General features: G+C 35.7%; 1 protein-coding gene across 3 annotated transcripts in view; it reads right to left on the bottom strand.

Moving 5' to 3' along the window:
- Positions 1 to 1,447: 1,447 nt before the first annotated feature.
- Positions 1,448 to 25,602, bottom strand: part of LOC128998376 (prestin-like) — a 39,709-nt gene continuing 15,554 nt past the window's right edge. Inside the window, exons 1-14 of one of the 3 annotated variants that reach the window (XM_054424487.1) lie at positions 23,537 to 23,644; positions 23,025 to 23,143; positions 22,260 to 22,421; positions 21,332 to 21,442; positions 20,237 to 20,388; positions 19,326 to 19,490; positions 17,047 to 17,151; positions 15,451 to 15,584; positions 14,869 to 15,031; positions 12,978 to 13,154; positions 9,198 to 9,470; positions 5,225 to 5,356; positions 4,062 to 4,188; positions 1,448 to 2,730 (exon numbers count right to left, since the gene is read on the bottom strand). In XM_054424487.1, coding sequence (XP_054280462.1) covers positions 2,636 to 2,730; positions 4,062 to 4,188; positions 5,225 to 5,356; positions 9,198 to 9,470; positions 12,978 to 13,154; positions 14,869 to 15,031; positions 15,451 to 15,584; positions 17,047 to 17,151; positions 19,326 to 19,490; positions 20,237 to 20,388; positions 21,332 to 21,442; positions 22,260 to 22,421; positions 23,025 to 23,133 — 1,905 coding nt within the window. In that variant the 5' untranslated portion in view covers positions 23,134 to 23,143; positions 23,537 to 23,644 and the 3' untranslated portion in view covers positions 1,448 to 2,635. Of the gene's footprint in view, positions 2,731 to 4,061; positions 4,189 to 5,224; positions 5,357 to 9,197; positions 9,471 to 12,977; positions 13,155 to 14,868; positions 15,032 to 15,450; positions 15,585 to 17,046; positions 17,152 to 19,325; positions 19,491 to 20,236; positions 20,389 to 21,331; positions 21,443 to 22,259; positions 22,422 to 23,024; positions 23,144 to 23,536; positions 23,645 to 25,602 lie in introns of those variants that run through there. The other 2 variants (XM_054424488.1, XM_054424486.1) reach the window with 2 other exon arrangements.

Genomic DNA, 25,602 nt, shown 5'->3' on the forward strand with positions numbered 1-25,602 from the left:
TGGTAATGTAATAGCTGAAACACATTATATTTTCATTTTAAGCTCTCAGGTACCTTGTTTTAAGATGAACAATTATATATATATATTGTATGAATAACATTGGCATCAAGTACAGGAACCCGTATCAACTGATAAACCTATATACATTTAACCTGCTCTGAGATAAATATGAAGGTCACTTTAATGTATCATTTTAAAGCATAGGTCTTCTACTATTCTTACATTTAGTTTTAACAGCCACAGAGTAGTAAGGTGCAGAGGAAACATTAAATGGTACGCTTAAGTGGTGTCTAGCACTAGCCGCTGGTGTCTAGGGCTAAGTCCAACACCACCCCTATTCCTCATGTACTACAACACTAATGGTGGATGAAGACCTTGCATCCTGTGCAATAGTAATTTTCACACAGTGCAGGGTATTCCGTGCTCGTAACAAGTATATTTTTGGCACAACATACTAGGAGCTAAAAGCGCACTGTCATCCTATGCATGTTTCCTCTGTATCTTACTTTTCTGTACTATCACAAATTTGTCTGTAACAAGCATTCATTTAACACCATACTCAAACAAACACTGTACAAGTGCACAAGAATGTATACTGAATTGCCGTGTAAGGCTAAATGGTTATGTTACTTTTTGTTCATTTATGGACAATCCACTCACACTACTGTAGGCCAAGAGTTTTATGAAGCATAAGTTATGTGAATTCTTTTATAATTATTTTAAGCTGATAAACACATAAATAGTTCAGTACACCTGTTAAAATCACTTTAACACTTAAATAAGACTAGTTGATGGGTTCAGTTTATGCCCATTCCATATTCTACACTCACTTAGACATAGAGTGGTACCCTATGAGTTATTCAAAGAGGAGATTAACTATTGAAACAAAAACTCTTTGAAACCAATATAACATTGATTAAAATCTCTGAGGAAACTAACAATAGATAAACAAATAAGTAAACAGCACCGTAATTATGTTACATTTTTATACTACATCTTAAGGCAAATGTGAAATCACAGATACTTAAAATAATACGAATACACTATCAAGGTATCATAAGGCACATGACACATCAACAAAAATAAATCATCAAAAACATTTATCAATCTACTTAACTAAGCACCGTAAGAATTCATATTTCAGATGTAAAGTGTTGAGAACCACAAACATTTTTTAAACATACTTGTATGCAAAGCGTAACTATATTTTAGGGTTTTTTGGGTCACGAAAATCACCCAAAAGTTATATAACATTTTGAGCAAAATATAATTTAAACAGTTGATACTGTGTATTATGTGGTTGAGTCAAACATACACTCAACAATAATTGGTTTTGGTATTTGAAATTTAAGTTATTTAAAATATGCCAACTAGAAGATATACGTATATGGTAAAAATCTGTTTTTAAATTTTGTTATACCAAATCTTTGAGCGAACAAGAGAAAACTGTTTTCTTTGTGTGATTCTTTTACACATACATACAAATACATTTATATAAATATTATATATTCATGCTTAGTTCTCAGTCTTAGATTAAGTACATTAAAAAACTAAAATACTGTTAAGTAAAATACAGTTCTTGGTTTAAAACAACCACAACCCTACATCACTAGCAAAAATTTATTTTATGTATAATTTAAAATTTCCTTTACAAAGTTAGTCAAGTCTATAAAAACCAACATGCATGGGATAGCGATATTGCTTTTTGCCAATTAAAACCTGATTTGTTTGGCCAGTTGTACAGAATTAAGGTTGATTGAAACAAGAAATAGTACGAGGTGGTTTTTTAATCAAGGGTACAACCCCCTACCCCCGTATGCCCCCGTATGTTGTGTGTATAGTTCACATGTATGCTGCAGCAAGGCTCCTCACCGCTTACTGACTTTATTTGTGAACAGAATGGCGCCATTTGCATCTCTGTAGCTGATGTGTCCACTTTGCTGTGTGTCTAGAACATTTTTAAAATTATTGAATCTCCCGCTGCATGCCAGTTAAGGTTGGTGATATTTTGTTTACTGCAAGCAACATATTGGTTGCAGACATTCATCGCCAAGTTTATAGCCCTAATGCAATGAGTGGTAAAGTGCAGAAAGATGTTAGGGGTTTAGGAAAATGTCCATTTTGGAAGGAATTGTGTTTTTGATGGGTACCCAGACTTATCACATAAGATCATAAAGGAAAAGGGTTTTCACAGCCATTGGTACACTCCCTAACCCATTTCTGAACTTTACTCTCACTCATTGCATTAGGACCATAACTTTTAGATATCTGGCGATTAATGTCGGCATCGGATATGTTTCTTGTGGTAAAAAACTTTATCACTTACTTAATCTCGCATGTAGCGGGAGATTCAATATTTTAAAAAACTTTCTAAACCCACAGCAAAGCGTACACGTCAGCTACGGAGCTGTAAATGGTTCCATTCTGTTCACCAATGATGAGAAAATGGTGAGCCACCTTGTTGCAGTGTACATGCGAAATACGGAGCTATACGCAAAAACGACTCTCCTATTCAGTTGAACCTCTATCAACCCGTGGTCCTGCAGGTGACGTTTACAGAGGTTTTACTGTAAAGTTATAATTAACATAACACACACTAATTCACTAAATACACACAAAACACCAGTCACGTTGTTCAAGAACTTACAGCATCAGACACTGTTGGGAACATAGTCTCCTCTGGATATTGAAGAAAGAATTCGGCCCTCCTCAGCTGTTCATATACGTGACCTGAAACAACACGTTTATTTGAGAACACAATCAAGTTTCCAGTCTGCATGGGTAAATGTAATACTTAAAATAATTGGAATATCTAAAAGAGCTCTTAGCTGGTTTTCTTCCTATTTTACAAATAGATCTCAATTTGTGGAAATTGACCATTTGACAAATCATAATAGAATCATCAAATCATCATCAACTTATCAACCAATTAAATTTGGGATCCCACAAGGTTAAATTTTGGGGCCTTTGCTTTTTTTGTGTTACCTTAAGGGCATGGAAGATAATTTAACCTACAAGCAAAATTCTATATTATGTCTTTACGCTGATGATTCTAATTTTATTGAATCATCTAACTCTCCAGAAGAAACTGAAAATTTTACATATGTAGAAATAGAGAATATTGGAAACTATTTATACAATCATAACTTATTATTAAATTCACAAAAAACAAAATTTATAAATTTCAGAACAGCTCAGAACAAAATTACAAAAGAGCCAACAATAACTTACAACTCAAATAACATTCAAAAGGAAAATCTGATCAACTTTCTGGGTTTAACACTAGATGAAAATTTGAATTGGAATAAACACACACAGAAAGTTTTTACCAAAACTAACTCCGGAATTTATGCATTGTCAAATAGGTCCTTTTATTGTAATTTGAAAACCGTAAAAAGTATATATTTTGCTCACATCCACGCTCATCTTTAATTCGGTTTAGCATTATATGGGTCAACAAAAAAATTTAATATGGATAGCATTCTGAAGCGGCAAAAAGAGGCTATCAGAATTATGTTTAAGCTTAAGCGAGATAATTTGGCAAAAGAACATTTTAAGAAATTACAAATTTTTACAGTTTATGGGCAATATATTTATGAAACAATTCTTATTGCCAAAAAAAATGAATCTGAGCAAGTAATAAATTCAGTACATTCTTATAATTTCAGGAGGAGAAGAGGGTTTGTCCAGCCTCACAAATTAAAATTTTTTGGGAAAAACCCTCATACGCTGGTAACGAGTTTCTAAAATTTTTCCCTGAATTGATCAAAAAAGAAACAAACTTATCTAAATTCAAGAAAATTCTAAAAGATTATTTAATCAATTTAGCATTATATTCTTTTTAGGAGTTTTCCACCTCACATCCATAGAAATAGTATTTTTATTTTAAGTATTCTGACACTATTCACTGTACCACCAATGTACATGATTTATGATGAATAAAGATGTTTGAATATGAATATGAATATGTACGTGTATATTGTAAACTTCACTAAGAACATTTGAAAACTGTAAAAATTAATTAAAATTAAGTAAACTGTGATGTTAATGAATTTACTTACTTGAGCAGCTTGCGAGAATGAGGGTTATGTTCTTTAGTTGAAGATCTGTCTTCAATGCTAAAAAGGCCATTGTTGATGCTGGATCAATAAATGTTACAGAGGACATATCGATGACAAGTTTTGTAATCTGAAAAAATACAAGTTTTAAAGTATGCTACATGAATAGAGGGGCTGTAATTTCTTAAACGCTACATTGATTGGGTGCAAGACAACCTTAAAATAGGATCAACAAACACTGTTAATGAATGCACAATTATTGGTGATCATTCCAAATTTCCTGGTTTCAGATAAAATTCACGTACAATAACTTACAGACTTTTTCCCGGTCACCAAAATGTGCGTACATAATTCCCAGATTTCGGATAGAAACCCTGGTTAGTATTTCAGAGCATTATTAATTAGCCCTGTACCGTATTTTAAATTCTCTCGCTGAGGTACCAAGGCTCCTCCTACTTGAGTACTTTGTGGATTAGGCAGCAGGTCAGCTTCCTGCATTTGTCACCAATTTGGATACGCTTTGCGGCATCTCGTAAGGACACCCGGTCAAAGCGATTAGGTCCATAAGTGAACCTTATGGCAGAATTGCCATATCCTCCTTATATCAGGAAACACTGGCTTGGAGGACCAAGGACCGCTCGAGATCCGTTTTGGGATGTTCTGGCAGTGGAGTTTTAAATCTGCTAAAACCTTTTGTTCTAGCACGTTGAACTGCAAAAGTGACGTGGTCAGAAAAAGAGAGGTCTTTGTCAAGAACAACACCAAGCATGGGATTTAAATTTAATTTGATTTGGGATCCAATCAGTCCATTAGAATAAACGAATCAAACTTTAGGTTAAACACACCATCAAGATTAAAACAACGTTGAGATCACACATAGAATAATAACCTATTAGATCTGTTTAATATAATTTTTTTGGAAAATGATTTTACACTTATCCTTGGCTCAGTCTACCATAACTAAACATTCCACAGCCAAGGCACCCAATGAATATGGGGAGTTTGAATTCCGATGCTGCCTCAAATAATGTTTTGTATTGTACCCGCTTACTCCTTCCCTTCATTGATACAGTTCACAAATAAAGGCCTTAATGATGGATAGGTAAACTAGTGAATTGTTATCTAACTTCTCTATTACTGCTCTATACTGAATAGTAAATACTCACTGGACTCTCAGGTGCTGTAGCGGCAATACTTTTCTTCAGCATCTTGTCAATTTTTCTCCTCACATTTGACTTGTTAGCAAAGTGAAGGCCGCCACAAATTCGGATAATCAGTGTATTTGGAATTGGGATTACCTGAAAATCCCTTTTTGTTAAAGTAATTTGCACATATGTTAACTAGTATCTAAACAATATCAATATGTTATCAGGTGAAAGTAAAAGTGTAGGGAACCCTCATTCAAACTTAATAGCCTGGCCTACATCCAAATAATAACGGAGCGATGAGTCTAAAATAAAATACCCCCGCCGCAGCAAACCTGCCGACTGAGCGAATTTTCAATTGTCTGAAATAATTTTTAATTAAATATATTTAAAAGACATTAGGTTTAATGAGTACCTAGGTTTGCTGAGACAAGGAAACTTATAAAGTGTATTTTTTAGTAAAATATTAATAGCTTAGTATAAAATAAATAAATGTGCAAAGTTTGATCAAAATATATCCATAAACAAGCAAACTACAACATTTTACAATATTCACCATAAGAATAACATGGGAATTTTAAATTTACAATTTTTGTATTTTCTCCGTTAATACCGTTTCTCGCTTAAACTTGCTCTTTGAAAACAGTTAGGGTCAAAGGTGTTTAGAATATAATAAACTACGAGACATGCAATCTAGTTAGAGGTTAGTTCTAAAGCAGTGATTACCTTGCAGGGAATGTTTATCCATAGTGAGTGTGTAGCTCAGTTAGTATCTATAGACAATAGACAATAGACAGTTTCCTTTATTTGTAATTTCATTAAGAAATACAATGGCGTCACGAAAATCGTGAATGTTTAACATTTAGATTGTTTGACAGTTTACATTTTCTTTGTATTGAAAGTTCATAATTGGTCAAAAATCATAATTGGTGTTGCTTTCTTGAGGTTGTTTGGAAGAGAATTGATGATTTTACGGCCAATTTAAGAGGGTTTTCTGGTGTATTGTGTAGTGTGGTGGATCGTTAGGCTGTAGTCGGCTGCTCTTCTGGTGTGGTAAGAGTGAAAACTCTCATTTCTGGGAAGGTTCAGTTTTTTTATATACAGGACAACTCCATGGATGTAGAGTGCTGTCACTGTTAGAAGCTTAAGGGACCTGCAGCTGTCTAAGCGCTCAAGGCCGGAGAGTGGGCCCTGACAGCTTTTTTCTGGAGCACCAGGACTTTGTTGAGGTTTGCCTCTGATGCCCCCCCCCCCCAAAGATATTAAGCCATACCTTACATGTGATTCTATTACAGCATACTATGCTGTCTTAGCCGTTTCCAGACCTCCTATCCATTTCATCATCTTTGTTACATAGACCCCAGATGCAAGTTTCTTGGTCAGGTTGTGTATGTGGTCGTTCCAGGAGAGGTCTTCATCAATTGTCAGGACAAGCAGTTTTGAGTTTTTTTCAACGGTTATTTCAGGAATTTCTTGGATTTCTCCTGGCAGTGGAGTGGATACTTGAAGTGGGAGTGTGATTTGTTAGTATCCCTCCTGGGAGTGGATACCCATATAGAGAGCGTGGCTCAGTTAGTACCTCTACTGGGAGTGGAGTGGATACCTGTAGTAAAGCCGTCCACACATGGAGACTGAGTCAGCCGACTGTCTGCGCACAGTTGGCAGACAGTCGACCGATTGTCTGCCGACAGTCTGTCAACACAGTTTTGGATTCAAGTTTCCGATGTGTTTTGCGTCCACACTAGCTAGCCAGTGTTTCTGTGTTTTTTTGGTATGGCAACCGAGGAGGACGTAATTATCTCCTGTGCGGGCTTCAGAACCATGGGGCTAAGAACCTAGACATAGACAATGATGGACCCATTGGAAAACATTTTCTCGAACAAGGTTCGTACTATGGTCACAATCTTCCATCGAACCTTCAGATTAGGTGAAGGATTTAGGAACTTCACTAGGTTGATTTCTAAAGATTTTGAACTTTTGCTGGGCTTTGTTGGTCCTAAAATTTTAAACTTGAAGAGATGAACAATTCAATAAAATGTCATATCATAATATAAATTATTGAAGAGAAATTCCAAAACTTTCAAGAAACTTAATGATGTTTATCCATAGTGAGTGTGTAGCTCAGTTAGTATCTATAGACAATAGACAATAGACAGTTTCCTTTATTTGTAATTTCATTAAGAAATACAATGGCGTCACGAAAATCGTGAATGTTTAACATTTAGATTGTTTGACAGTTTACATTTTCTTTGTATTGAAAGTTCATAATTGGTCAAAAATCATAATTGGTGTTGCTTTCTTGAGGTTGTTTGGAAGAGAATTGATGATTTTACGGCCAATTTAAGAGGGTTTTCTGGTGTATTGTGTAGTGTGGTGGATCGTTAGGCTGTAGTCGGCTGCTCTTCTGGTGTGGTAAGAGTGAAAACTCTCATTTCTCATAATTCATAATTGGTGTTGCTTTCTTGAGGTTGTTTGGAAGAGAATTGATGATTTTACGGCCAATTTAAGAGGGTTTTCTGGTGTATTGTGTAGTGTGGTGGATCGTTAGGCTGTAGTCGGCTGCTCTTCTGGTGTGGTAAGAGTGAAAACTCTCATTTCTGGGAAGGTTCAGTTTTTTTATATACAGGACAACTCCATGGATGTAGAGTGCTGTCACTGTTAGAAGCTTAAGGGACCTGCAGCTGTCTAAGCGCTCAAGGCCGGAGAGTGGGCCACCTCCGACCTACCACCTGGACCATAGACCTACATTTATTTTTTTAAGTTAGAATTTCAATTTGGTGATAACTATGCAGGACCATTCACAGGATAATGACCATCAACAGCCAACCAATATCATGCAATATACAGTGTGCAGTGCAGTAAGATTGCAGTGATACAGTGTGATTGAAAATCCCGGAACTGTGTAATATATATTATCTCTCTTTTGATACCGTCCAAAAATCGTCATATTACCGCTTTGTAGTCCAACTAAATGGGCTGATTGTTGAATACCTTCGGCTTGTATCCAGTCTCTTGTCTCCAGACACGTCCACACATGCAGACTTGAGACAAAAGTTTTGTCTCTTGTCTCCGTGTTTCCCATTCGAACGGGAAACAGAAAACACTGTATTTTGTCTCCAGAAACACCAAAATTTGACTGTCAACAGTTGGCAGACAGTCGACGGACAATTTCAATTCGATTCGATTCAATTCGATTCGTTTTATCGTAAGAGCCAGAAACCCTCCGATTACAAACCCGGTTGGTACCTATAATTAAACACACCCGGGCCCCATGATGTAGGCCGAAGCAAATGTACCAACCTTTGGCACATCATGGGAGGATGACTTAAGGTCATCAGGCTCACCGGCTGCCGAAGCAACCCCTCGGAGAGAGGGTTTCCCCTCAATCCTAACCAGGGATACCGGCTACTTGTTTAAGCGTCACTCCACCTAGATTTCGTACCAGGTGGATTCTAGCCTAGAATCCACCTGGTACGAAACCCTGAAGAATCGCAATGGAGCGCCCTGACGCATTTAGTGCAAGCAACACTCGGGACCTATCCAATCCCTGACAGGCCAAGACCCGCCATCAAAGCCAGGAGGAAGGGGACCATCAGCAAGCTGATGGGGGGAACCGCAACCCTAGCTCCTTTCCCTAGGAGTGGAAAGGATACTTGTAGTGAGAGTGTGATTCAGTTAGTATATTTCTGGAAGTAGATACCAAAAATGAGAGTGGTGCAGTAAGTATCTTTCCTAAGAGTGGATGATCGTAGTGAGATCACAACTCAGTTAGTATATTTCAGGGAGTATATGAGAGTAATGAGATTATGGCTCAGTTGTTATTTGTCAACCAGTAGAACTTATTTTTGGGCATATGTCTGTGAGTTTACGTTCTCTTATTTGTTGTTGTATTTAAAGCGAGATGCAAATTTGAGTTTTGTTACTGACTTTGTTTAATCTAAGTTTGGGTTACTTAATTCAGTAAATATCTATGGATGAATAAATGAATAATTACCTTATTATATCTATCACTTTCAAGAAACAAGTCTGTATTTGGTAGTTTGCCAAGCTTGTTGACATAGGGGGATTGGCTCATCATTATTATCACAACAAGAGACACGATGATTCCAAGTACCAGCCCAACATCAACATCAATCAAGATAACGGCGAAGAAGGTGATCAACCAAATAGCTCCATCCCTTCGGGAACGTCGCCACGCTGGTGGGAAATCTTTCACCTGCTTCAGCATACCTTTCAGTGCGAATAATATAATTCCTGCGAGAACACACTGCAACAAACGTACAACCTTGATATAGAGATTACAACCACCTGGACTATAGACCTACATTTATTTTTTTAAGTTAGAATTTCAATTTGGTGATAACTATGCAGGACCATTCACAGGATAATGACCATCAACAGCCAACCAATATCATGCAATATACAGTGTGATTGAAAATCCCGGAACTGTGTAATATATATTATCTAAATATATAAAAGGCAAAGCCCTCACTGACACACTCACTCACTCACTCACTCACTCATCACTAATTCTCCCACTTCCCATTTACCTAGGAGGCTGAAATTTGGTACACCGATTCTTTAGGCATTAAATAGAAAAACTAAGTTGTTTTTATTCTGATCGGACTCTCGGGCTCCGCCCCAGTGGCTCTGGAGTTTCCCATACTACTATAAAGGAATGAAACTTGGTAATTGAATTATAGCTATAAATGTCTACTCTTTCAAGCTATTATTACTTTTTTGTCCCTTAAGGGGGGCCCATGAGGAGTCAGACAAAATTCTTAAATAGCAGCATAGGTTGAGTTTGGTATCAGATTAAAGGTCTACGTTAGTAAAACACAATGCCACAAACCCGAAGTCAAACGGACAATCGAGTCAAAAACGACAGCTGCTCAAACATTCCTTGAATTTGCAACGCTTATTATACTGTGGGGTGCCAACTAGAAGTCAGAGGAAAATCATAAACGTAAGAATAGGTCGATATGCACATCACAATAAAGGTCTTTATTAGTAGAATACAATGCCGCAAATTTTAGCTCAAAATAACAACTGGGTAAAAAACGGCAGCCGTTCAAAGATTCAAAATGGCAGATTCAAGAAATATTTGAACGGCTGCCATTTTTGACTTGGTTATCCGTTTGAGTTCGGGTTTACGCCAATGTGTTTTACTAAATAAGACCTTTAATTTGATACCAAAGTTGACCTATGCTGCTATTTGAAAATTCTGTCTTACTCCTTGTGGGACCCCTTAGAAGGTAAAAATGTAATAATAGCTTGAAAGAGTAGACATTTATGTTTATTTTTGATATACTAAGTTTTATTACTTTTTATCTATAATAGTATAAAATATATTACACCGTTCCGGGACTTTTCAATCACACTGTATACATAATAGTTGTACTAATTTTAGCACTAAGAGGTGCGAAAGATGTAGTCAAAATGTTATCATAGGATAAACAATAACACAAAATATAGCCTACAAGACACAATTTCAGGTACTAGCATTTAAATCGCTATTAATTGGTCACATTTTCATAGATATATTACTATTGGAAATTCTTTAAGTAAAAAGAAATGTCAACTCTAACTGAAATCAATCCGATCTTAATGATCCGAAATTTGCCGGTTTGACACATTTGGTAATCCGACAAGCTTTCAATGATCATAATTCAGATATAGCTTGGTTATTGAACCTCTTGCTAGGCAGAAAAATGTTAACTGTACAGTGGAGCATTTTGATGCTGTGTCGGCTGGTGCTATCCTTATACAAGATAGTGAAGAACGTGGTGATTAATAACATGAACACGATTGACGATGATTGTAAAGTAAAAAAAAGTCAGAAAGGGTTGTCATAGAACCTTTAGTAAAGAAGAAGCAAAAAACACTTGTGTTTATTTATTTATTTGCTACCAACAGTCCAAACAAAACAATTTACAATTTTGACATTAAAAATTCATTATCAAGATGACTTTATTAAAGTCATCTTGATAATGAATTGTTAATGTAAAAAAAAAAACATGTTTAGCTTGACCCTTAGTTAAATTAACTAAGGGTCAAGCTAAACATGTTAATAATAGGCTATTCCTTTAAAATATTGTAAATATCATAACATAATTACATTATACAGGGTGTTTTTAAAAGAATGCCGGGATTTTAAGTGTATATTTCTCCGGTACTATTCAAGGTAACTAAACGTTTTATACGTCAAAATAAAGCTAAAATAACCAAGTTTTGTGTGCCATGTAGCAAGGCAGGAAACATTGACCTTGATGCGCAAACCATATGCGTGGTGGTAGGCCGCTATTGCGACTCACACGCCCCGCCTCCCGCCAGTAGCCGGTACGATGTTTACGGCGCAACAAAAGGCGCAGTGTGTTCTGTGGTTCGCAGAGTTTAAATCGATTGTAAGTGTGCAGCGTCAGTTTCGAATAAAGTATCCAGGGGAAAAGTCACCGGACGATAAAGCAATTCGTCGATGGTTTAACCAGTTTCGTGAGACAGGAAGTGTTTTGAAAGGACATTCACCAGGCCGGCCAAAAACAAGTGATGACAAAGTTGAATCAATCCGACAGTCATGCTTTAGAAGCCCAAAAAACCTCACTTGCTCGACGAAGTCTACAGTTAAACGTGCCTAAATCGACACTACACACCGTAATTCGTAAGAGATTGAGACTTTGTGCCTACAAAATTCAATTGAGACATCACATAAAACCAGCCGATCGCCCTAAGCGTACAGACTTTGCTAGCTTTATGCTCAATGAGATCGATAACAATCCAAATTTTATTAAAGAGTGCTGTTCTCAGACGAAGCTTCATTTCACATAAGTGGCGTTGTTAATCGTCATAATTGTCGCAATCGGGGTTTGAAACAACCTAACATTGTACAAGAACATGTGCGCGATTCGCCAAAAGTAAACGTTTGGTGTGGATTAATGTATGACCAAGTGATAGGGTCTTTCTTTTTTGCCGAAAAAACAATCAACGGCATTGTTTATTTAGATATGCTAGAACATTTTTTGTTTCCTCAAATAGACGATATTGAAGAACGAGCTGGTGTACGAGTCATTTTTATGCAAGATGGTGCCCCGCCTCATTACCGTAATGAAGTGTGCGATACACTTAACAACAAGTTTACAAATGGTTGGATAGGAAGGGGCACCTATTGCCTGGCCTCCAAGAAGTCCCGATTTGACCCCTTTGGACTTTTTCTTGTCGGGCTACATAAAGAACATTGTTTACGCTGAGAAAATTTGTGATTTGGCGCATCTGCGTGGACGAATTTCGGAAGCGATCGCCACTGTGACACCAGAGATGCTACACAATACCTGGCAAGAAATTGAATATCGCTTCGATGTCTGCAGAGCAACTAATGGAGCTCACATTGAAACATATTAAGGTATGACAAAAAACTTTGATCTTTCCTCTTCAATTTAACGTTTGAATCGTATAATTATCTCTAATAGTCCCCAAGCAACGGCCGTTCAAAATCCTGGCATTCTTTTAAAAACACCCTGTATTAAATATATTTATAAAATAGTGATCTCCTTCTGATCATGGTGCTGCATTTAGCATTATACCCTTGGTTGTCTGAAATTTATGTTAATCCCATGTATGTAGGTCCCATATGTGTAAGATTATTGATCGACCTATTGAATTTGTACCTATATGAAAGACTCATTTGAGTCGTTTTTCAAATTGGATTAATTTATGTCCCTGTTTTCAAATACAGTCATAAATTGAGCTAAAGATGTTTTATATTTTTTTAATGACTTACGTGAGGAAGTGTCTCAAAGGAAGGTCCAATGAAAATCAGAACCAGGGCGATACAAGCACAGGAGACTAAACTGGCGACCTGAGTTTTGCCCCCGACTCCATGTTGTATGAGACTTCGAGACAGCGAGGCAGCGAATGGAAGGCACGAAAAGAATGATCCTACGATGTTACCCACTCCCTGTAATACCACAGAGCTTAGAATTTATTATCAGTCTATTCTGGATTAAAAAAGATAATGAAAAATAATAAAACCTTTGGAACTAGTGTTTTAGAACTAAAAACTAGTTAGTTTATTAGTTTGAAGTACAGTAGACTCCTTCTTATCCGGACTCCTCAGAAACGTGGACAGTCCCGATAACAGATTTTCCGGTTAAAACTACGTTCTCTAAAACTCGTTAAATAAAGAACGTCTAATCCATACTGTATGATGATTATTACGTTAAAAAAATAGTAAAACTAGACACTTTTGTATAATCAATGTAAACACAAAACACCAGATGAAATGTGATCACAGGTAGAGCCCTCCTCCTTAGTCACCGCTCGTTCGATGGGTTCCCAGAGTGTACTTCCATGTGTAACCTATGGTGTTGTTGTTTTTGTTTGCTATATATTTTTATAAATATGTTAAGTAAGAGTTTTTACTGATTTGCACAATTTTATTGATTATACATGGTTTTGATACCTTTTTGTATTATTATATAAAACTAAAATGTTTGTCTAATGTTTCCATACCCGGCAAAAAACTTCTTGTGCCGCCGATTGTTTTTTTTAAATTTAAAGACAACCATTAAGGTATAAGTTTCCTTTTATTTCAAAGTCTGCAGTACTGTAAACTGTCATCTTATATGTCTATCAGAAAGCAGCCAACAGATTAGATTACTTAGTGAGCGGATCATTGCATCGTCTACAAAATAAACAATAATTCTTAAAATAATGCTCTGATCTAAAACCAAGCAATACAACTTTTCAATTTAACAGAGGTTGCTAATACTCACCTAAAACAAAAGATTGTGCAATAGTATGTTATATTAATTTATATATTGCCGAGTGATCCAGCTCTTGTAGTTAGACTACCATGGTTTCAAAGACTTTATGCCTTCATTGTCAAATCTACATGAACAATAAGTGTCATTAATCCTCTTCAACTTGGACATTATGAAGATAAGTCGTACAAAACACGCAACAAAAACAAACGAAAATATAAAAAAGATAGCGTGGCCACAATTAAAAAACAAGTCGAACAACTCCTGCGTGTAGCCAGCGTAAGTACGGAAGTAAACATGTCCTGCGTTGTTACCCAATGTCATGACCATCCGCCGGCTAAACACAAGCGTTGTTAGACTTGTTTTTTAATCAGCTGCTCTTTTATTTGGATTGTTATCACTTCCTATGATATATTACAATGTTTATGCTGAAATAGATAACAGTGGAAGGGGAGCAACTGCGTCACAACGCAGGACACGTCACCCAGTGTCATAACTGTACTTACGCCGGCTACACGTACGCGTTGTCCCCATTGTTTTTTAATTGTGACCACGCTACCTTTTAAGTGTTTTGAAGGTTTTTGTGTCTTTGTGTTACGAGTTTTGTATGACGGATCTACATACCGTCTAGGTTGAAGAGGATTAATGACGCTTAATTTTCACGTAGACTTGACAATGAAGACATAAAGCCTTTGAAATCATGGTAGTCTAACTACAAGGACAGGATCACGTGGCGATACAAATTTTACCGATACTATTGCAATAATCATAGTGATATAGAGGGTAAGCTGCAACAAAATTTCACTTTAATTTGAGGTGAAGGATGATATAATAGAAGTTTATGATAAAATAATCATCTAAAATTTAACAGCTGTATTAGAGGTTAAATATAAAACTTCATAATCTTACAGAGGCAATCAATTCTTGGTTGGCGTCCACTTTGTAATGTTCTTTCTTGGCAAATAAGGTAGCCATCGAAATGTTAATGGAAAAGGCAACGATGGCAATCACCAACCCGTCGATGCCCACATCTAGGATTAACCGGACGGGTGGCATTGCAGGCGTTGGTAACCTGAAAAACAAAACGCATAACATTACGACAAATCATCAATAAGAATTTGACATCTATGAAATAAAATAACTTTACAGCGACAGGGTTGGTATTTTTTTATTTGATTGATACAATTTGAAATAGTGTACTACGTGACTCACTATTGATAAAACTCTATGAAAATCTCTTGTTTCCATTGAAATAAGCAATAAGTACCTACAAAAGAAATTTGCCTGTATAATCCATAATACATGTGTGTAACTTTTTTTACAGTAGATTTAGAGACCCAAAACTCTTAAGTATTCTTGGCCTGCTACGAAGCACAGGCAAAACAACTAGTATTTAATCAAAAATCCAACAAAGCAAATTGAAATTCTGTTAGTCTGCAGGTTTACTGCAGTGGGGATATTATTTATATAAAATGAAGGGTTGAGATTTACCCAGTAGGAATCAGTCCAATGGTGGATAAATTGTAAGTGTCTTGGAGGTTGAAGTAGTATGACACGAAGGTTCCTATCATGATCACTATCAACTCCATTGGCACCACATTTCTCAGAAAGGGATGAAGTTTAGGCTGTAAGAAAACAATTTGATGTTATAGACATACCAAGAACAAAACAACCTGCGCAGAAACGAAAAGATCACGTGGTTCGCGCCGGTAGGTGTGGCGTACCATTCAAACCTGCGCGGCTCGAAACGGCCCAGGGTTCTTTTGTTTCTGGTATTACTATAGTGTTAATAGTATATTTTATTACAAGGGCTTGTGGTGATTCTTTTCTACACAAGTTTAACTTGAACAGAAAATGAGCAAGGGTCGAAAAGACACTTTTGGCTTGTGTGTTAAACAATATATTTTGTTATACTGCTAACTTTACTTGTTGTCATTAAGCTACCAAATAAAAAAAAAAACAAATATTTTTTAGTCTGTTGTTACCTTTAGGAAAAAGTTAAATGCAACTGTTATTACTTCACAAAATTTAAGCGTACCTAAATTGCTGAAAGTTTTGTAATTTTAATTTATATAATCTTTTATCACTTGTCAATCAAAAATATAAGATGAAAGATCTCACATCAATGACACAGTTGAAAACTGAATCTAGATGGGCGTAGTGAAACTGCCCCGACGTTTTGGGTACTTTTGAAACGATGAAACTGCCCCGCTCATTAAAAAGGATTAGCAAGGGTCACCTCGCAAGACTATAAATGCTGAAATTGCCTCGAGCACCCGGCCAGGTAGTCGCTACAGGACTGGGGATAAAAGGGAATTATTTTTGTCCCTGTGTCCTGTCAGTGACAGCAGTCTTCTAACTGCCGTCGACTGCTTTTCCTGCCAAGCCACAATTGTTTCTGTACCAATACCTAACCCAACATAACCTAAACTAACCTCACCTAACCTAACCTAACCCAACCTAACCTTTAAAAAGCTATAAATTTCTGATATTGGTGGTAGTTATTAGAAGACTGCAGTCACTGACAGCACGCAGGGACAACAACGATTTACTTTTCCCCAGACCCGTAGCGTGTACCTGGCGCGGGCGCTCGGGGAAATTTCAGCATTTCTGGTATGGCGAGGTGACCCTTCATGATGCTCTGTTAATGAGCGGGGAAGTTTCATCATTTAAAACTTACCTCCAAATCAACTTAACTCCATATCGGGGCAGTTTCATCGTCCCCATCTAGATTGAGGTACAAAAGAAATGAAGATTAATAGGCCTACATTTAAGAAACGTTTACGAATACATTTTTTAAAATGTTCACACGAGTTCATTATTTTTAAATAGTGACTGAAAGATAGAGTTAAATATTTTTTTACAATATTGTTTTTCTTCTTTACTTTCATTACATTTTTACATTTTCGTAATAGTTGTAGTACTGTAGGCCTACATCCTGATTCCATTCATTGTACATGACTTATGACTCATGAGGAGAGTATGGTTTGATTTGATTTGATAAAGTAATTTTCAAGAATGGATATAATGGTGGTATTTGTATTTTAATGATACATTGTGATCTTAAAGATAAGAAGATTCACTTACCTTTATGAATTGGAAGTATGTGATTAGCATCGCTATCACACTGAATGTCATGACGACAGCTAAGGGGTTAGTTTTGTCAATATTTTCGAACAAGTCCATGCATGTCTGAAAAACAAAGAGCAAAATGATAGGAAATCTTCCCTTCTTATATTGCTATGGTAGGTGTTGATTTTAGATCTTGCAATCAGAACAGTCAATGTTTATCATAGTGTAGAAATTTTGGAATATATCATTAAAATTGAATTTGAAAATCTCAGTATTGATTTTTTTTTTTGTGGTTGGCGGTGCACACCTCTTTTAACCTTGCATTTGCCCGTCCACATATACTACAGATCTGTGCGTGGAACGTATCCAGCAAAGCAAGGGGTGAGCCGGTACGGTACAAAGGTGGACTGTTCTGATAAAATGTTTTCGGCAGTGACCAGGATCCGAACCCATCCTGGGGATCGCTGCCTTGGGCCCAAAGTCCGTGACACTACCAACTGGCCGACTCACCACTTTAAAAGTACTATAGATATAAAACTGCTCAGTTTATTTTAAAGTTTTGTTGACTAGACTGTAAATAAACAGAAACTAAAGTTCAAATGCCACTTTATTTTATTCAACCAACATTTTTAATATCTATTGATTTTTGGGAAACTAAATTTGATGATCCTTAAAGTCTATATTGTAGAAATTTCTACTGAAAGTTACAATATATGGTGTGCTGGTGATAATTTCATTTTTCACTCAATTCCTTTTCAATCTAATACTTGTATATAATTTTTTTTTATTTATAAAAAGAGCTTGATGGCCTCTTTTACCTTGCATTTGCCCGTCCACATTAGCCACAGAGGCATGGAACGTATCCAGCAAAGCAAGGGGTGAGCCATTACAGTATAAGGGTGAACTGTACTGGTAAAATTAGTGGCAGGTACCAGGATCGGAACCCACAACATCGCCTGTGTTTGAGTGACACAAACACCTTACCTATTTAAGAACACAGGCAACAACAAAAAAGGTAATCTAATATAATTCAATTGATTGAACCTGTGATAGCAAATAAAAAACATATGTTCGTTTTTTGTTTATAAATTTCAAATGTTAAGAATATTCAAAAATGTTTAATAACAGATTGTTGTCACGTCAATTGTTGCCATCATATTATTAATTCAATTGACCTTTATTTCCTTAACTTTATGAAACCATTTGGTGGTTATAAAACTATCAAACCAAGACCACTTTTAAAAGATTATGGTCAGCTCATTTCCTTACTTATTTCAAAGGGGGCTGTTTTTAGCTTTATAACCTTCTTCTCCAGATCAGGGTGTTTCAAATGTGGTGTGCAATAGCTACACTTCATCTATCGTTCATTAGATTTTACACTTTCAGAGTGACTTTTTTAGTGCTTCCAAACCAACTTGCTTGTCCTAAGAATACATTAATTATCAAATGATTACTCAGAAATGTATTTACTTTTTTAAATTCATTATGCACCTAATATTTTTGATCATGGTTTAATTATTTCACCAATTTCACCATTTGCTCTTGTTATTCCATTTCGCTCATATTTCACATACCTCCATTTTTTCTTCTTTCTATTTTATCAAATAAGGTTTTGTTTTGGTGCGACTACAGTCAACACACAGGCTTACCCATGCCGGCTTATTCCATAAAACTATGTTCAATTTATTGACATATATGTTATAAAAGGTTAATTGAATTTATTATTGAATTAATTTAGCATTCATGTTTTTTGTTTTCTACATTTAGTTTTGTACATTGTTGTCAATCATTTTGTTGGAATAAACATATAACCTCAGCTCGGAAATCTCAGCTCGGGCTTCAGTAGCTATGTTTCATCATTGGACAGCGCTGCGAGAAGCGCTTGCAGACGTTTCCAAGATTACTGTTTTAGAATTAACAAATAATGATAGCTACGCACTCTAAACGGCTTATAGTAGTACAAAGACCAATCTATAGTTCTGCGTTTTTCAAATGTTCAAAAAACGTTTTTTTTAATAAGTTAAGGCTAGTTGAAAAGACCCTTTTTTCTTGTACTACAACTCAAGTTTATAAGGTGTGTATTTTAAATAATTGAAATATAGAAACAAAGAACTATAGAAAATTTCATCCTTTTTAATATGAGACCTTAACTTTGATTCTACCTTCAATTTAGCAGGTGAAAACAGAAATCTTGCAAACCCTTGCATTCGATTGCGCGTCAGGGGTAAAGCGCGCCCTTAATTCATTCATGTGTACAAAACTACAATTTTAGGAATGAACCAAAACTAACTTACATAAATAAGCTTCAGATGGCCGGACCGTCGGGGCAGCTTGATCCCAAACACGTGCTTTATCTGGGAACAAAACACCAAGACAGCTGCTCCCGTGGTGAACCCGCTGACCAACGTATCGGACATGAGCACACTCAATGATCCGAGTCTAAAAATTCCGAGTACTACCTGGCAAAACAAAGTATAAGACTAGAGTATATTTTTAACTACTAAGAGTAAATCTTTTTAATGAACTAAATGTTGATAATGTTAAATTTGGTAGTAAATGGTAAACACGGATCAGAAAATTGGATTTTAAGTAAACAAAAAAGATATAGTTTTTGAACAAAATATTGAGAAAATTGTACTTTTGACTTTTGAGGATGGACAATGGAGATTAAAGCATAATTGGGAACTGAGAGAATTATTTAAAGATTCAGATATTGTCACTTAGATAAGGAGTAGAAGGATAAGGTGGACAGGACATATGATCAGAAAAGAAGACAACTCTTTACCAAATAAAGTACTGGAGAACAACCCAGAAGGAAGAAGACCCCTTGGTAGACCGAAACTGAGATGGTACCAAGGTGCTTTACAGTTTTGAGGAATTTTTCAGTTTTTAAGTTAATTTAAATTATTATTGGTTTATATAAAAATATTTATCAGTTTTCTTTCTTGTCATTATATATGATGTATAGTTCTGACTGCCATTCATGTATACTCTTGTATATTTTTTGATAAAGTATCTTTGAATTGAATTTAATTATGTAAGTAATATTAAATTTATTGTTTGCAAGTCCATTTTTGACACTGCAAATTTTTACTTGGTACTGTATGAATAAAGATATCAGACTAAAAAACTATGCGGTAGTAAAATTTGTGAGGATTAATTGATTTAATGACACATTCCTAATAGTAAAAACATGTTAGTTTACCTGCCATATGCCTACAACCAAACAAACAATGGTAGCCACCTCCAATGGTGTGTAGCTTTGTTCTGATAAGTCGGTAGCTACTGGGTGATCAGGTGACGTAGAGTACTTCATCACTGGCTTACCAGCCATCATACATACAATCGCAAATGTCCCTACGCAAAAACATACAAAATAGAACGATGAGCCAAATGGCAAAACGAGATTTCTAGAACTATGATTGGAGGGAAAGAATACGGGTGCGCCACAAGCCTGAGACGCATCACGATGTGATAGGACGTCCTTGGGAAGGTCTCTGTATGAATCACGGTCTAAAATAATTTAAAGTAGCGGTGCTGGATGGTCAAATAAATTTTGGTTGTTTCTAATCATTTAAGCTTGTATCTCAAAGGGATACACTTGCAACACCTTAAAAAAAAGGGGGAAACGTGCTATAAAAGATACACCATTTGGGTGCAGCACTTGTAGTGTGTTGTTTGGGTTCAGTGTGATGAGGGGTGTGAGTTGGAAGAAGGTCAGACAGTAACAAGGTCCCCCAACAATCTCTGGGAATTATTTTATTTTACAAGGCCCACTTCAATTTTTGATTAACATCAAGCTTCCACTGCTATCCTATTAAAGCTATCTTATTGTTGACTGAATTCATTTAGGCCTACATTTAATTCTTCAAACCTAGGGGTAAATAACACTACATTTTATTATTTTAATAATTATAGTGTTATATACTGTATGTAGCCTACCTTTAAAATTTTATTTTCAGGTAGTTCAAAATTAACCATATTACTCATTACAAAAGAGATTGAAAACAAGACTTTTTTGTGTGCCACCATCACATCCTAGGATTTAGGCTCTAGCCCAGTGCCATTTTGCACATTACTTCAAGCTAAATCTATAGGGTTTACGCCATTTTCACTTAGGCTACGGCCACACTTGGAGACTTGGTCACCACAACATAGAATAAAAGTATGTTAAGTTAAAATTACGTGATTGGGGGGATTTGAACCTGGGATCTCAGGGACCAAAGTCTTGCGATCTACCACTAGACCAGCTTGTTCTTCCTGCATTTAATTTTCACTAAACATTATTATCAATAATTACCCATGGAAACATGCCGCGACGATCCCAGAAAGAAGTAAGCCAGGACAGGGAAAAATGCCATGTACAGGCCCACAATGGGCGGTACACCAGCAAGGCTAGAATAGGCCATCCCTAGAAAAAAGTCACAATAGAAAACTATTTAATTGTACTGTTGACAAAATATCTAACTGATATACGGTATATATTTATATTTAAGGCAAAAATGTTGTTCAGAATGCATTTACAATTCTCTCCTAATAACCTCTTACACTTAGGGACTGGGAGGGTGTGAAATACCAAAAACATCACATCACCAAAAATAATGATAAATTCAATATATAAATTACGTTCAACTCGTGAAGCCTTATTATGTACTCCTTCACTGTTTTAAGATCAAATTAATCAGTTTGTTCCATTTTGGTATCTAAAGCAATCTGGCTGTTAGGTGTGTATTCAGGGCAATTAAAAATGTTACAATAACCATACCTTGCAAAAAGTAACATAAGTTAAACAGTAGGACCACAATAACTCAAACCTTGATATCATGGTAGCTCAAAATGGTAAAAGTACCTTTATTTTTTTAATATTAATCTTGATGAAGTTGAAGTTGAATTTCACCGTTTTGCAATCTATAATACTGAACCTCTTATTACTAGAAGTTGTATCCCACACAGTGTAGGTCAGCTGTGAGTCGAGACTCGGCAAGAGAGATGCTTGCATCATATTATATCCTGTTCGGTGTTTTAATAGTAGGCCTACATGTATTTAATGTTCGTTTTTTGTATGTGTTCGATTTTAAACTCTGACGTGACCACATGTGTCGAGAGTCCGAATAATCTTGTTGTCTGAGTGATGATTTTATCTAAGACTTAATAACTGGGTGACTAAAAACTGTTTGAGTGCAGTAGTCCGAGATAAATTCTACATTACAAGTAAGTACAAAACAAACCTTGCGGGATGTGCATAACAGCCACAGTAAATCCTGAAATAACATCAGATACAAAATCTTCTTTCACATTGTATTTTGGCAGCCAGTTTAACACAGGAAACATGTAAGTGAAACAACTCCAGATAGTCAAGTTGCTGGATCTTCTTAGATTCGATATTAAACCTGAAAACAAAAATAATTTTTAACAAACTCTCCAAAGGGAAGACCTAGGTGTAAGACCAGTGTACAGTGTGTGTGTGTGTGTGAGAGAGAGAGAGAGAGAGAGAGAGAGAGAGAGAGGAGAGAGAGAGAGAGAGAGAGAGAGAGAGAGAGAGAGAGAGAGAGAGAGAGAGAGTGCCAACACACACATAGAGCGACAAGATTAATCAAAGCTTAAGATGCTCACATGACATTGATACCTAAACAATTTTGATTAAACTAGGAAAACAGTTTTGGAAGATCCTATTAGACACTGAAAAGGTAATTCTTCTATAGTAAATATTTTTTCAGCAGCTACCTGGCACTTTTAGCACTCCTTCCCTTCATTCAGACCCTTCCTGGTCCTATTTAATAAACCATTTCATAATTTCCAAATCCCCCAAAATATTATGGCTATTTCAATGTTTTTTAATAGTCCCATAAGAGTGAAAACCAAATAGAAAAGTACATAAAGTAAGAATACGACGTTGGTCTCCAATTCAAAATAGCTCCAATGGCTGTGATGGAAGCTCGTCGGAGAGTTTAATTTATGAACAACTCTCGCATGTGTTAAAGAAAAAATCCTACCTGGTGGTTTCTTGATTGCGTATTCACAGTGTTGATTGAACGCTGGTTGGTTGCAGGGACGAATCAAAGGCTCGTCCTTAGTACCATTGACCAATGGAGCGCTGTCCATTTTTACAACACTGAAACATAGTAAATTTGCTCAGTTAAAATGAGAGATATAATTATAAATATCAATCAATTGTCAAACAAACACAAAAAAACAGTAAGTATACCCACTCGCGCCAATAAAGGATGGGTGAAATTAATATTCCACAAAATTATATATGCAGCTCAGAAAAATCCTTCCTATAAACTTACACTCAAACTGTCTACTAGGGCTTCTACGTTAGACAGGTTAATTGTCTATGAATTACACACTAAAATTATCATCAATACTGACGGATTTGAACCATGTAGAGTTATTAGCGTTGTCTCTTAAAACATGGAACATCTTACGGTCCCTTGGTTCAGACCTATGTGGGTAAAATAACTTCTATATAGTCATAGTATAGGTAATATATGAGTACACTTACTTTGTATTATAAATATTTTGAAATCATCTTGAACAAAGTAAGGCTGGAATGTGAATCCAAACACTGATAAAATTGAAAATATTTTAAATAAACTAGATAATAAATTCACACAACCAATCCGATGGTACCTTCCTCACTGATAAATATTTTTCTCCAAAATTAACTAGGGAACATGTATTTAATTTATTGAACTTATGTGGAACAAATATTTGCTGCAGCTTATGCTGTTGATTATAACAATATAACTGTTTAGAAATTAAATTCAAAAATTATTTTACAAAAGTCATTTTAAAACAATTTTTGGAATTGTCATTCATGTAACAAATTTAGTTTTTGTTAGTAAAATTCTAACATCCAGTAATCTTAGCAAAAACAAAAAATTACAATGATTACTTAATTAATTTACTCAAATTTACTACACAAAACACAGAGTTTAAAAAATACTATACAGAACATAGAGAAAGAACACTTGAAATTGAACAAAGCATCTGTGATACACAATCAGAGAAACTAACACATGTCATGCTGACATTTCATATCAATCCATTGCTGATTGGGAAGCCTTAGTGATCAAACCAATTACAATGACACTCACAGCTGATGATATAGTAGAATCAGCTGTGTTTTAGAAAAATGTTCTTTTTCCTACAGTCACCCGACAAAGTTGGCTTCCCTGTACTGTTTATAGTACAGAAAGCTGCTAATTGCTGCATATTTATACTTTGCCGTACGGTTTATACTTTGCCGCACGGTTTATACTTTGCCGCACATCAGGATTCCAACCAAACAACACAAAACAGCGTGGTTTTATTATGCACGTAATCCGTGTACGCTTGGAAATAGGTTGGCAACACTTAAAGATAATAATACTATGAACAGCTGATTGACTATTATAACTACGATTTAACCTGTCATTTCGTGTTTATAGTTTTGGTATTTCTGAACTTTCTGGACTTTTCTTTTAATCGTTTTTAAAACATTCCTACGGTCTTAATAAACAAGAAAATACCTTTAAAGCATTTTTTTTAGGCGCGGAAACCACTTCAAATTACAAAAACATACTGAACTATATTCTCAAAAGACGGAGCACATTTCTTGCCGAGGAAAAATAGCGGAGTGATACGGACCACGGGTACTACTTTCTCCAGGGCACCATTTGTGTAATTGTGTTGCTAGCTGAACCTAAAAACGTGTTGTATAGTGTTTGAAAGACTAATTATTTATGTTTTATAGTGACTGTAGGAAAAATATAATGTGTAACACGAGTGAAAAAGGCCTTTGCTGCACTCGAGATCATTCCGCACTCGCCTGCGGCTCGTGCGTAAACATTGCTCTCGTGTGCAGCAAAGTGCCACTTTCACCACTAGTTACACAAATAACTATTTCAAATCCAATTAGTTTTATAATCATAGCAAAATTCCTTGGGTAAAATAAAGAAAACTCATTTTTTCTATAGAGGTTAATTTATCAACACCTTCAATAGTAATCAGTTTAACACATTTAATTGATCGTAATTTGAAAATGAATTAAGTTATTGAATCAGCATATGCAATTTTCATGGTAAATTTCAAAATCACACATAACCTTTACCTGTATGTACGCATTGGAGCATTGGCCTCTTATCAAATGGAGTATGGTTAGAAAATATCAACAACACTTATCTTTTCACAATCATCAGTGGGAAAAAATATAACAATGCAAGTTGTTACGATGACAACAATCGCATAAGAGGCAGTAAAAAAAATGTCTTGTGCCATTATATTGAAAAAATGTTAGTCACAATGGCCTACTCATTAAATCAATTTTTTTGTCAGGATTTGTTTAGCTACTAAACTCAGCTTATTGCTATGATATAGTAATTATTCACACATGTTAAGAATTTTAAAAAATCTGCTTGCTAAGTTGGAATTGAATATTAAAAGTATAATTATCAGTAAAAAATTAATGTAGCATCCTTGGCATTTGATTAAACATTTATAATTAAGTACATACCTTTTAAATACTACAGAAAACAATCTTTGTCTATGGTATAAACAGATTTTCTGTAAAAAGTGAAAATTGTAACA

The sequence above is a fragment of the Macrosteles quadrilineatus genome, unplaced genomic scaffold, assembly GCF_028750875.1.
Source record: "Macrosteles quadrilineatus isolate MER2022 unplaced genomic scaffold, UCM_ALF_1.0 Scaffold_7__1_contigs__length_78375512, whole genome shotgun sequence".
In the NCBI taxonomy this organism is placed as follows: Eukaryota; Metazoa; Arthropoda; class Insecta; order Hemiptera; family Cicadellidae; genus Macrosteles; species Macrosteles quadrilineatus.